Here is a 13,998-nt window from a genome sequence, read left to right as displayed (position 1 = left end):
AAGTCCTAAATTTGACTTGATAAAACATGCAGAAACCCTGTACATAAAACATTACAGTTCATGATAGTTACTATAGTGTGGTTCCAAAACACAAGTGTTTGCTAAAAATTACTATAAGAGTTTTAATGTGGGTAAGTTGTTAAAAATGTATAGTTTTACAAAGGTAACTTTCTACAAAAATGTATTTTATGCTACTTGTATTATAGGTTACTAAATTAAACATGGTTTTATAACCATAAGTATGGTTTACCTTTGTTGCCTGTTAGCGTTTAAAAATTAATTTAACAGCTTTTCTTAACTTCCAGGTTTAGGGTAATAAAATATGCAGTGCAAGTAATTTAGCCACACGTTGATTATTTTGGTGCAACGTATCTAGCGATAGGTGGCGCTAATGAACCTATACATCTGCGATCCGCAGCCATGAAACAAAAGAAGAAGTAGCCATCACAATCACCAGCGCAACGCAACGCCGAGTCTTCAGAGCTTGAGGTAATCGATTTTCACATCTTTATGAAAACATTTATGTTGAAATATTATGTTACTGGGCGATTTCTGTATTGTTGTCATGAGGTAGTGCTATATTAGCGTCTTTTCTGGCGCATGCTAACTGAAAGAAACATTCACCTCAGAAAACGTTAACTGAAGAATTAATTTTAAATTCATTAACGTGTTCAACTTAAGTGGTCGTTTATTTACTCAAGGAGAGTTATGCTTGGGTTTGGTTACTGAAATTGAAAACATTTCACATTAATAAAATGTTGGTACTACTATTTGTTTCCCTAGTCATGATTTTACTGAGTCTAAAATGCTCAAATATTTATATACAAATTAACATAAAGGTAGACCAAGCACAATGTTTGTGTTTTCACGATCTGTTATATTTTCAGACAACAAGATTATCAATGATTAAGTCTGAAACATGATCTACATCCTCCACTGGGGGTGAATCTGCTGAAATATTAGATTATTTAGCAGCAAATAAAACAACAGTAAGTCAAAAATTCTCAGCAGTTTTTACTGTCGACTGTGTCTGAAGTTCATGTATTGTGTCATTTATTTTTTTTAACTGTCCAAAAGAACTGGTTTACAGGCAGGAGCCAATCTTCATATTGTTATAAAGTTAATAACTGATTTATGTTTGATTTTTGCAGATTTTCTTCCCTGACCACACAGCAATTCTCCTTCAGTGAAGCTCATATTACTTTGTCAGTAATTGATGAAATATCACCATCAACCAGCAAGTGAAGAATAGTTTATGAGGGCACAGTGAGAATATGAGTGATCCAGAATCCTGCACAATAAAACTGGAAGATGTTGAAGAACAAACAGGTTGGTGATTATTAATGATTCTTTTTCTCTGGCCTTTTTAATACTAGTAGTACCATTTGCATACTTTGGTGCATATTTTTTCAGAAGCTCGATGATGATGAAAACAATAGCAACATTTTAATAAATTGTAGCATATTTGTTTGAACCACTGCCTCCTGCAAAGGCAGGGCAGAAATGAGACATGCACTAATATCCCCTTCTGAAAGGCAGACCATGTGATCGAAAGTGAAGAAAAGTCATTTCGATGGGGAAGATAATTGAAATTGATAAAAAATTTTGAGGGCAAATTAATGTTTACAAAATAATGAATGGCACAGACACATAGTTGATAACAAGCACTACTATATACAGTTGAAGTCAGAATTATTAGCCCCCTTTATTTATTTATTTATTTATTTAAATATTTCCCAAATGATGTTTAACAGAGCAAGGACATTTTTATTGTATGTCTGATAATATTTTTTCTTCTGGAGAAAGTCTTATTTGTTTTATTTCGGCTAGAATAAAAACTGTTTCTAATTTTTTAAACTCAATTTTAGGGACAAAATTATCAGCCCCTTTAAGCTATATTTTTTCTCGATAATCTACGGAACAAACCACTGTTATACAATAACTTGCCTAATTACCTTAACCTGCCTAATTAACCTAGGTAAGCCTTTAAATGTCACTTTGAGCTGTATAGAAGTGTCTTGAAAAATATCTAGTCAAATATTATTTACAGTCATCATGGCAAAAATAAAATTGATGAGTTAATAGAGATGAGTTATTAAAACTATTATGTTAAGAAATGTGCTGAAAAAAAATTGCTCTCCGTTAAACAGAAATTGGGGAAAAAGTAAACAAGCTGTCTAAAAATTTAGGGTGGCTAATAATTCTGACTTCAACTGTACATGTAAACATTTAAACAGTACATTTAAACAAGGTGTGCTCAACCCTGTTCCTGAAAAGCTACTATCTCGCAGAGTTTAGCTACAACCTTGATCCAACACATATGTCTTTAATTACCAAGTGATCCTTCTGATGCTACTTAATTGATTTAGATGCATTTGATCAGGGTTAGAGCTGAACTCTGCAACCATTAAGCATCAATTAAAAAATCTTTTTCTGGCATGGAAACACATTCTATATTTAACCCTGTAGCAGCTTTACAGAAGAAAAACTCCTCTACTTAAAAGTGAAAGCAATAGAGGCTCACAATAACCCATAAGAGGCAGTCATTTTTTTGTGTGTGTACATCGCAGTTGCTAAAAACTATCAACAATTGACGCAACAAAGAGGACGTCACCTGGCCAAATCTGTAGACAGATGTTATTCGCCCAGTCTAGTGTCTCGCACACACAGTTAGATTTTAATGTTCATGCACATTAGGGATAGGCAGTATGATGGTATTTATTATTACCGTGCAGTAAATTAATCATAATAGATGTTTTTTATTTCATGTATACCACAAAATTTAAATAAGCGAACATGGCTAACTCACATGCTTGAACAAGATGCTGCTCATAAGACTGAAGGAAGCACTGACTCAGTTGTTCATAGTAAGATCAGGTCATCAATCCGAGGTGAACTTTTAGCTGTGATTTACATTAACTGCTTCACTCTGTGTACAGAATAACTCTGTGTACAATATCCCTCAGTAATTTAAACATTCACTTGTGTAGCGCTACAACCTCTTTTGACTAGCAACCTACCCCACGTCCTAAAGGTAACATGACTGATTGAAATTGGGCACTGTGAAACAGGAAAATGAAAGTAAAATACACATATAATATTAAGTTGGCATGAAATGAGTTAAGGCATTGTTCTGATGTTGTTTCCTTTTGTATTTCTCTCTCTTTTTTATTTATGATGTTTTTCTTTTAAATCTTTTTTTATTTTAGTTTTAGACCTGCTGAATGAAAACAAAGAGAAGGAAGAACCGAGAGAAAGGGGAGAGAAAAATGACATTAAACTCGCAGAAAAACTGCAAGATCCCTCATTGAAAGTAAAAGACAATCTATCTTTCACATGCCTTCAGTGTAAAAAGAAGTTTTTGTGTGAGGAAAGTCTTAATCTTCACATGAAGATCCATAGAGAAGTGAAGCCACACACATCTGATCAATGTGAAAGGATTCCCAGTGAAGAAGAAGCCCTTACCGATAACATGAAAATCCACACTGAGGAGGATACAGTGAACGATTGTGATGAGACTTTCACAAATACGGGAGATCTTAACACACAAGTCTTAACTCGTATCGGAAAGAAAGCGCACACATGTGATTTATGTGGGAAGAGTTTTCGTAAAACAGGTGATTTAAACATACATCAGAAAAGGCACAAAGGTTTGAGGGATCATGTTTGCTCCGAGTGTGGCAAGACCTTTTATACAAAAAGCTGTTTAAAAAATCACCAGTTAGTTCACTCTACAGAAACGCCTTATAAATGTTCATACTGTGAGAAAAGATTCAAACGGTCAATATATGTGAAAATACATGAGAGAATCCACACTGGAACACAGCCGTACACCTGTGATCAGTGCGGGAAGAGTTTCAGATATAAAAGAGCTCTAGGCATACACAGCACAATCCACACCGGAGAGAAGCCGTTCACATGTGATCATTGTGAGGCGAGTTTTGCCAGAAAGGACAGCCTTGCTAATCACATGAAACTCCACACCGGAGAGAATATGCACAAATGTGATCAGTGTGGAAAAAGTTTCAGAAGATACGATGTTTTTAAAGCACATCTGCTTACTCATTCTAGAGAAAGAATCTATAAATGCGACCAGTGCGATAAAAGCTTTTTTAGGCCGGATTTCCTGAGGGAGCACCTAAAAATTCATACAGATGAGAGGCCATACGTGTGTTATTTGTGTGGGAGGAGTTTTCGCTTTATGAGTGCATTAAAATCACACCAGAAAAGGCACGACGGTGTGAAGGATCATATTTGCTCTGAGTGTGGGAAGACTTTCATTACATATAAAGCCTTAAAAGCTCACCAGTCAACTCACTCTACAGAAACGCCTTATAAATGTTCACACTGTGACAAGAGTTTCAAAAAGTCACAATATCTGAAAATACACGAGAAGAGCCACACTGGAGAACAGCCATACCAGTGTAATTTATGTGGGAAAAGGTTCACTTATTCTACTTCTCTGTACGGTCATAAAAAACGAGCATGTGTGAAAGCACAGTAAGTAGTTTTGAGTTCTGATCCTGTGCATTTTCTGTGATTCTGCCTAGAGTTAATAATTTTGATAAGTGACCAGCGGAGCATCACCAGGTATGAAGCCGAGCATCTGGTGATGTCTATGCATTCGAGACTTCAAGCTGTAATTTACTGCAAAGGATTTGCAACCAAGTATTAAAAAATTAAAGTTTGATTTATGAATATTATTCTGTCCCATTACTTTTGGTCCCTTGACAAGTAGGAGGCACATATGCAAATTGTTGTAATTCCTACACCCTTAACCTGATTTGGATGTAAATACTCTCAAATTAAAGCTGACAGTTTGCAGTGAATGCACATCTTGTTTGTTTCAAATCTGTTGTGTTGGGTTTTATACAGAGCCAAAAATGTTAGAATCTTGTTGATATTTATGGATCTGACTGTATATGTTTCTTTATTTAACCAGTTAAAAACCCATTGGGATCAAGATCTCATTTACAAGGGTGACCTGGCCAAGAGGTCTGCAACACACGATCTATAAAAAAAAAAAAAAAGTAATAATAATATTAATAATAAATAGAAAATTAACATAATATAAAAATACAGTTCAGTTGTTCAGCTTTACCACATTTCAATATATTAAAACACATACATTGAGAAATGGACTGTTGTTTGTTAAAAAGGATAGAGCAAAACGATATTTCAGAAATTTTTAGTTAAAACTGAAGAGTATTCCATGATGAGGGGGCAGCATGACTAAAAGCTTGCTTCCCTATTTCAGTCTGAACCTGGGGAACAGTCAAATGATAAGGTTCACTTGAACGTAGGGTATACCGGCTGTTTTTAGACTTATAAAGAAGGGAACATAGGTATTTAGGCAGCAGTATGTGAAAAATATCCCAGTCATTATTTTTCTTAACAGTGTAATAGGTAAGACCGCTAAACTATTAATATTTCACTTTTCTTATTGCAATGTAGTCCCCATTCATTCATTTATTTGTTTATTTATTTATATATTTATTTATTTTAAATTAAACCTATGAAAACCCTGTACTGATGCAGAGGACATTTTAATAATCATGGAATTATATTTTGGAGTACTATAACTGTCATTATAACCGCCTATTTCAGGTCAACTTTTTCATTATATTTATATTTTTTGTCTTTAAGTATTGAAAATAATGAAATAAAGTCATAACAAATAAGTTTGTGTCTGAACAATGCCTGACTTGTAAAAGCTGAGAGTAATTTGGTCATTCAAAAACAATTAACTACAAATATAATTAAAACAAATATTTAAAAAAATATATGCATTTTTTATGTTTTGTTTTTAAGTTCTTGCTGCTAGTAGCCTACCTAAATTAGAATCCAGATTTGCAGGTGAGTGAAAAAGTTTTTCAAATCATGTTGATCAAAATTATCAGCGCATAATCAAATTAGATTTTTTTTTTTATTTATTTTGATTAGTAAAGCTTATCTTACATGTAGTTTTGTATGAAATCGTCTGCAGCACTGAGAAAATTCATGTTTTAGTTATTGGGGAACTTCTTTCATCATACAGTAGGCTAATCTGCTTTTACCAGAAACCCTTTGCAAACACAGAGGTCATTAGCCTAACTGACGATTCTGTTTGGTCAGAAACCTGTCAAACAGCTCGTTTACACATCTGTAACTTTGATCACCTGAGAATGGGCAATTAACCCCCAAACGCAACAAAGATGAATTACCTCAGAAATCTGTTTTTGTTTGTAAAACAACATTTGGCGCATTATTCAAACCTTGGGGCTTCTGAGGTGAGTTAGCTAAAAACTAGCAAGTTGAACAGTTTATGGTTCGTAGGCTAGTGCTATACTTGTTTGATGATTATAAACATTTCAATTGGATCTAGGCATGGGACGATACTGTTTTACAGGTATACAGCGGTTTGAAAAGTCAAGGTTTTTAAACCACCAAAATTTTCTGCTATACCATTTGTAAGACAGCTGTTTTTTTTTTTTTTTTTGTTGTTGTTGTTGTTTTAGGACAACAATATCTCCTGCAGAAATATATAAAACATGCAGTTTTAAATTGTAAACAAATCAATGCTTTTGAAACTAACCAAGACAGCAAAAGTCAGTGACTCATTTAAATTATTTAGCCTGGCATGGTTATCATTCCAAAATATTAAAATCGTTTCTCAAAATATATTGTGTTTAATGGGGGGGAAAGTTTTTGTTTTAACCCAGACATTTAAAAAGATTATAATTTAGAGCAGTAATCACAATACCTGAAACTGTGAAATTTTTATCTAAGGATATCATATCCAAATTGTATACCAGACAAAAAATTCAATAATTTATTCACCCTTTTTCAACAATTTGAAATTTAAAAGGTAATCTCAAAGCCGTGACTTAAATCTTATGATCTGATTAGTTTTTTGTTTATATTAGTTCTGAATGATTTGGCTGTAAGATATTGCTGTAATTGTGAAAGAAATAGTTTCAATCTCTGGAAAATATACATTTGTGGGTACAATGAACAACAAATGCTTTTAATAATGATTACATGGTGAAAAATATACACGAAGAGTAAATGTAAAAACAGACTGTTCTTTATTGGCATAAAAGATAAACAAAACACTTCAAGAGAAGAAGACAAGATGTGGATATTTCAACCACAAAAATAAAAACGTGAAAACCTTTTCCAGGTTCCTGAGATGAAAATACAATCATTTCCTACTTCATAATGTAAAATAATCTAGGTTATCTAATAGGCTACTAATATTATAAAAGCATAGGGTTAAGAGAAATCGTTATATTGAGGGAGGAGTTGAGTTGTTCTGAATCTTACACTTGAAACAACAAGTATGAATGATATTTCTGTTATGAATCATACAAAAAATGCAGCTTTTATAAACATAATTTGACACATTTTGAAGTTCAATGTGATTTTTAAACCATGTTTTTTTATGTTTGACTTGAACAGAAGAAAAACTCTTCCCACATGAAGGGCAGACCGCTTCATTGTTAATCCTCTTCTGAGCTTTCAGATGGATCGCTCCTCACAGTGTGGGTCTTCTCGTGGTTTTTCACATAATCTAACCGCTTGAATGTCATGTCGCAGTGTAAACACTTGTAGAACTCTCCTCCTGAATGAACTTTCTGGTGCAGCTTCAGTTCATTCTTCGTAAAATAGGTCTTCCCACAATCAAAGCACATGTGATTCTTTACACCGGTGTGTCTTTTCTGGTGTGATCGTAAACTATTTGCCAGACGGAAACCTTTACCGCAGACGGAGCACTTATGAGGCTTCTCCTCTGAATGAGTTTTCAGGTGGTTCTTCAGGCATGATTCCCAAGTAAAGTCTTTGCCGCACTTCTCACAGCGATATGGTCTGATTACAGAATGGGTGACCAGATGTAATTTAAGCAAGCTCAACCTACTGAAACTCTTCCCGCACTGATCACACGTGTGCGGCTTCTCTCCAGTGTGGATCTTCATGTGTTCATTAAGGCTTGTTTTAAGTGTGAAACTCTTCCCGCATTGATCGCATGTGTGCGGTTTCTCTGCATTGTGAAATTTCTTGTGAATTCTAAGGCTTGCTTTTTGTGTAAAACTCTTCCCGCATTGATCACAAGTGTATGATTTCTCTCCCGTGTGGATTCGCTTGTGAGACTCGAGGGCGTGTGTGTGTCTAAACGCGTGCCCACATTGATCACACGAGTACGGCCTTTCTCCAGTGTGGATCCTCTCATGTACTACCTTAGACGATCCGTTACTGAATCTCTTGTCACAGTGTGAACACTTGTACGGTTTTTCTCCGGTGTGAACTCTCTGGTGCTGTTTCAGTTCACAATTTCTTACAAAGGTCTTCCCGCACTCAAAACACATGAAGTTCTTCACTTCGTGTCTTTTCTTGTGTTTTTTTAAAAGAATCAATTGAGCAAAGCTCTTTCCGCACACAGAACACACGTGAGTCTCTTTCTTGCCATGAGTTTTCAGGTGGTCCCTCAGACTAGATAACCAACGAAAACTGTCACCGCAATGATCACACTTGAATGGTTTTTCTTCAGAATGAACTGCCGCGTGGGATTTAAGGCTGCTTGCAAGTCCAAAACTTTTACCGCACTGATCACACGTGTGCGGCTTCTCTCCGGAGTGAATGATCATGTGTCTCTTAATGTATCCGCTACTCGTAAAACTCTTCCCACACTCTTTGCACGAGAACGGTTTCTCTCCAGTGTGGATTTTCACGTGAGCAGTAAGGCCACTTTTTCGTGCAAATTTCTTCCCACACTGAGGACACTTGAAAGTCTTTTGGGCACTTTTAGTTTGTGATGTTTTTGTTGTTTTGACATGACGTCGCTTCTTTTCCACTTCACTCATTTCTTCACTCTCCTCGCTCTCTTCCATCAGATCTACAATGAAAAATAATACATTTTCATGTTTAAATCATTTAAAACAAAGAGAAGTAGTAAAACAGTAGCAACAGAAACTATGCAAGCTCAGCAGGGGCGAACCAATAAGCAAGGTAAGCAGCCACTAAGGGCCCCGGGGAATTAGGGGGCTTTGACCAATCCCAAGAAGCCTATATTAATCATATAAAGCTGAAGTCAAAATTATTAAACCCCCTAAATTATAATCCCTCGAGTAATTATTTTTTTCCCCAATTTCTGTTTAACGAAGAGATTTCTTCAACATTATTTCTAATACATAATAGTTTTAATAACTCATTTCTAATAACTGGTTTATTTTATCTTTGCCATGATGACAGTAAATAATATTTGACTAGATATTTTTCAAGACACTTCTATACAGCTTAAAGAGACATTTAAAGGCTTAACTAGGTTAATTAGGTTAACTAGGCAGGTTAGGGTAATTAGGCAAGTAATTGTATGACAATGGTTTGTTCTGTAGACTATCAAAAAAATTGCTAAAAGGGTCTAATAATTTTGACCTTAAAATTTATTTATTTATTTTTTTTATAAAAATTGCTTTTATTCTAGCTAAAATAAAACAAATAATACTTTCTCCAGAAGAAAAAATATGATCAGACATACTGTGAAAATGTCCTTACATCATTTGGGAAATGTTTAAAAAAGAAATCAAAGGGGGGCTAATAATTCTAATTTCAACTGCAGCTTTTTTATTTTATAAATTTACCATCATATGTTGTAAATCTTTCTATAACCATTAGGGTTATTACTTCCTTTCAAAACCTGGGGCCCCATGAATAGTGGAACTTTACGATATTTTAATTTAATTTTACATAAGGTAGATAGAGGTTCCATGTATATAAATGTATTTTTAACATGCAGGTTATTAACGTCATAAAAAGGAATCTACATTAAAAAAATTAGGGCCCCATACTGGAATTTGCTTTGGGCCCCCTAATGCTCAGCAAGCTTTGTAAGGCTTCCTGTAAAGTCTGTCTAATCTCTCTTTTTGACTAGTCCATTTTTTTAATACTATTTTTTAGATAAAAGTCGAAAGTCACAGCCCAAATTTAGCCTATAGTTTTAGTTAATAAATCTATATTTTGACATCTACAAGATGACATAAAAGCATTTGGTCGCTGTAATTTTCCATTTAAGTAAGCCAACTGAAACACTTATAGTAAACTATCATGCCATTTTAAACTTTCCACATTTAAGATCTTCTTTGTTTAAAATGAATGATCTACACTGCCTTAATGGGACACAATTTTAAGTGGCAAGCATTAAGTTGCATTGTGCCATGCAGGTCACATCTTTTAAAACGAATAAACATTTATTTTACCTCAGTATCTTCTACATGAGGGGTTCCCAAACTTTTCAACCCACGACCCCCAAAACAATGATGTCAGTGACTTGGGACCCCCATTTTTCAAGGTGGTTATACTTTAAAAATACACAACTATAGGCATAAATAAACATGAGCATATTGACAACATACAAATGCAACAGTCTAATAACCATATAGTGTTTTTTGTAGTCATTCATTAATTTAATTTAAACATGAAAAAATTAAAGGCTGATGGCTGATTTTTGTTTGTATGTTGTTGTTGTTGTTTCTTTAACATAACTATTAACTATCTTCTGTAGTTTATGAATAAAATATGGTAATTCTAATAGTTTACTCAAATTTATTTGAGTTTTGGAAATCACTAAGCGACCCCTTGTCATTGTCCCGCGACCCCCCAAGGGGTCCCGACCCCCACTTCGAGAACCACTGTTCTACATCAATGGTCTCAAACCCAATCCTTGGAGGGCCACAGCTTTACATAATTTAGCTCCAAGCACATCCAATTCACACCTGCTTAACAGTCTCTAGTATTTTTGAACACCTTGATTAGTTAGATCAGCTGAGTTTGATCATGGTTGGAGCAAAACTATGCAGAGCTGCGGCCCTCAGGGAATCAAGTTTGAGACCCATGTTCTAAATGAAGAGATCAACTGCAAAAACATCTGAATGTTCTCCTACAAAGAGCATTTTTTCATAGTCTCCTATGTTTATGCTTTATTATTTCACTAATTAATCGCATATAAGTTATATCTCTGAGCCTACACACAAGAGTCTGAGAAAAAATGCACATTTTAGAAGAAAATATTAAATGGCGCTTAGAGGTTTTTGCATCTAAACTCTTCACATATTTTCAGTGCTTAACTGCTTCCTACAGCACTTACATTTAAACATGTTTTCATCTCATTTTAAACTTGAACAATTTAATACATGCTTATATCTGTTTGAATCTTTTTAGATTATGATATTAATACACCATTGATGCCATTGAAGGAACCACATGATATTGGTAAGATAAAAAAGAATGAACAAAGTCTTTGGCTTAATGATAAAGTTTAATGGCTTAAAAATGCTCTTTGCATGTGGTCAATTATACAAAAAAAACATTTTTAATTACAGAAAAACGATCTGGCAAAGTTATTTTGATATCTTATTTAATTTTAAATATTCCATCTTTACTACTAGATGCTTATAAAATCATGCAATTTATAAACTATGTAAAATTTAGCAACATGATTAAAAAAAATGTGAACCAAAACAAATAACCAACACATCAGGTTCCTTTTTGAATCAACAAGGCCATTGCAAATGTCCTTTATGTAATTAATCTTACTTTTTATATCGCAAACATTAAATCTAATAGCTGCTTGAAATTCTATAACATAAATGTCTAGTCAAGAATAAAAACCTACCACTTAGGTCTTCTTGGTCCATTATGCTGGTTTCTGGATCACTCATTTTCTCTGTGTTCTCCCTCCACTTGCAGACTGACAAGAATCGTCCAGTATTTATAGGCAAACTGCAGTGGGAGGAGCTTCACTGAAGGAAAATAATTTTGTGGTGGGAGGAGCAAATATGTCAGAATCAATAATAAAGACATTTTATTTGAGTAAAAATTTAAAATTGGTTCTTATCAAAAAGTTCACTGAATTTATTTCACAACATAGTCATTAGATTTAACTTTATTGTCATTACACATGTACAAGGCAATGAAATGCAGTTTAGGTCTCACCAAGAGTGCAATATAGCAGCAAGTGTTTATAAGTTATATACAAGTTGTAATAACTATGAACAGATATTTACAATAGATGAATATATGTACAGGTTGCTAATAATAGTTTAAAAACCAGAGGTATGCAGATAGATATTAACATGATTACAAGCAATGTGTTTTGGTGCATTTAAACAAAACAGATTCAATAAACAGATATATTTATTAAGATAATATTTTAGTCACCAAACAGATTTAGATATTGAAAGACATTACAATTAAATTTAAGCAAAATATTGCAATATACAACCTACAAAATTTAAACAATTAATTTTTTTTTTGCTTCTCTTGATTTTTCCTCTTTTTTACATTTATATTTAATATTTTTCTCTAACATATAAGTTTGAGTGTATTAGTTTTGGCACCGTTATTGTAGGTTATTTTGTTAGATATGCTCCAGATTGGGTTTCAGTACTGACTAATCTATTGTATATGCACAAATATAATATTGTATAGCTTTCTATTAAAAATATGAATGTAAAAGATAGATTTGTGAGGGGTGTACTTATATATGCTGAGCATTGTATATGTACAGTAGGCATGTACAATTCAAGAAGAATTTGTTAAATTTACATTTATTGAGTTAAGCCATTTTTATGGCTTTTATTAGGCTTACAAATGTGGGCAAATTGTTTGTATATATATATATATATATATATATATATATATATATAGCTTATGTATAACCAAGACTAATCACCATGAAAGCAACAACATGTGACTTGGTTTGTTTATACCATATACATTATATTTTATTATTAAAATTCACATTAGGTTTCTGTTTTGTCAGGCTGTTTTTACACATCTATGGCATACATTTATTCTTAATATCCACGATAATAAGAATAAAAGAATACTATATAATAATACATATATAGAAATATAATAATACTATATAATACATAAAAGAAGACTATAAATAGTCTAAAATAAACACTATAGAAATATAGGGTATTTACAAAATAGTATAAACGAGGTAAATCGCAGATTAGGACATAAACTAAAAAGGTCTATTCACATCAGTCTTACATGAATAAAATGAGGTTTAAGTGTCAGTTTACGGGTGATCTGCAGACATCAGCATGATGGATGAGGTGAAAACGGGAACTGTTGCTATGAATTTAAATAAGAAACATGGATAACAAAAAAGGAGAATGGACAGATAGTAATCTCTAGTCAAACCCTGCTTAAATACAACTCAAGCATGTGCAAATAAATTAACATAACTTTCCTTTTAGATGTTTTGGAACAGAATGACAGAAAAATCATGCTTTGTAATTCTAGTTAAATTGTTTAGCAAGTGGTTCATGAAACAGCTATAAAGCTCACTTGACAGTTAAACGTCATTTTACTATTATAGTCCCGCAACAAGAGAAAACCGCAAAAGTTTAACGCTTCAGACAATAATATTTAGCAATAGGTATATTTTTTCCATAAAATTATTTGTTAACCACTCACAATGAACAACATATTTTGTTATCAAAATATACTTACATATATTTGTCCGTCTTGATTAGTAAAGGGATCAGAAATTCGCAAAGTTGAGACTTTATTCTTGGTTCAGCCCGCCCGCCTATACCAACATAGCAACATCAAGGGGGAGGGCAGATGCAACAAATATATATTAGATTTGTTTTATTGATTTATATAATAAATATTTGTTTTATTATTGTTATTATCGCAGTGATAAGTTAATTAGTATGTTTACTTAAAGTAGATAGGTCGTTAACATTTTGTCTGCCTAAAATGTTAATGTGTGTATCTCCCCTATAAAATGTGAATGTTTAGTTCTCTTCTGTTGGTGTACAAGTGTACATTGCAAACAATTATTTATTCAGTGTACGTTAGTTCTTTAAAATTATCTGATGAAAATACGCGTTTATGATGTCTAAAGTTAACTACACAAATATTGTCTACTTTTAGAAGCGGAGTTAGTTATGACTGCAGGAGTTTTATGATATAAATAGCAACGACTACAAGTACATTCTATTC

The 13,998-nt window shown here is 33.4% G+C and overlaps 2 protein-coding genes across 3 annotated transcripts; one reads left to right on the top strand and one right to left on the bottom strand.

The window, feature by feature from the left end:
• The first annotated feature begins 427 nt into the window (after positions 1-427).
• si:dkey-253d23.9 lies at positions 428-4,833 on the top strand. 2 transcript variants are annotated; one of them, XM_087303968.1, is made up of 4 exons: positions 428-489; positions 888-989; positions 1,152-1,329; positions 3,210-4,833. In XM_087303968.1, the coding sequence occupies exons 3-4, from the start codon at positions 1,275-1,277 to the stop codon at positions 4,502-4,504; spliced, it is 1,350 nt and encodes a 449-aa protein (XP_087160094.1). In that variant the 5' UTR covers positions 428-489; positions 888-989; positions 1,152-1,274; the 3' UTR covers positions 4,505-4,833. The 2 variants fall into 2 exon arrangements, with proteins under 2 accessions (XP_087160094.1, XP_087160093.1); XM_087303967.1 differs by lacking the exon at positions 888-989.
• Positions 4,834-7,052: 2,219 nt separating this feature from the next.
• On the bottom strand, positions 7,053-11,738 carry blf (bloody fingers). Its single transcript, NM_001012485.1, is given in 2 exon segments — positions 7,053-8,872; positions 11,648-11,738. Coding segments are annotated over 2 exon segments (1,437 nt in total). The 5' UTR covers positions 11,694-11,738; the 3' UTR covers positions 7,053-7,481.
• Positions 11,739-13,998: the final 2,260 nt, after the last annotated feature.

This window comes from Danio rerio, chromosome 22 (assembly GCF_052040795.2).
Source record: "Danio rerio strain M-AB ecotype USA chromosome 22, GRCz13ab, whole genome shotgun sequence".
NCBI classification, from domain to species: Eukaryota; Metazoa; Chordata; class Actinopteri; order Cypriniformes; family Danionidae; genus Danio; species Danio rerio.
The sequence above is the reverse complement of the archived record's forward strand: the minus strand, read 5'-3'. Positions and strand labels throughout refer to the sequence as shown.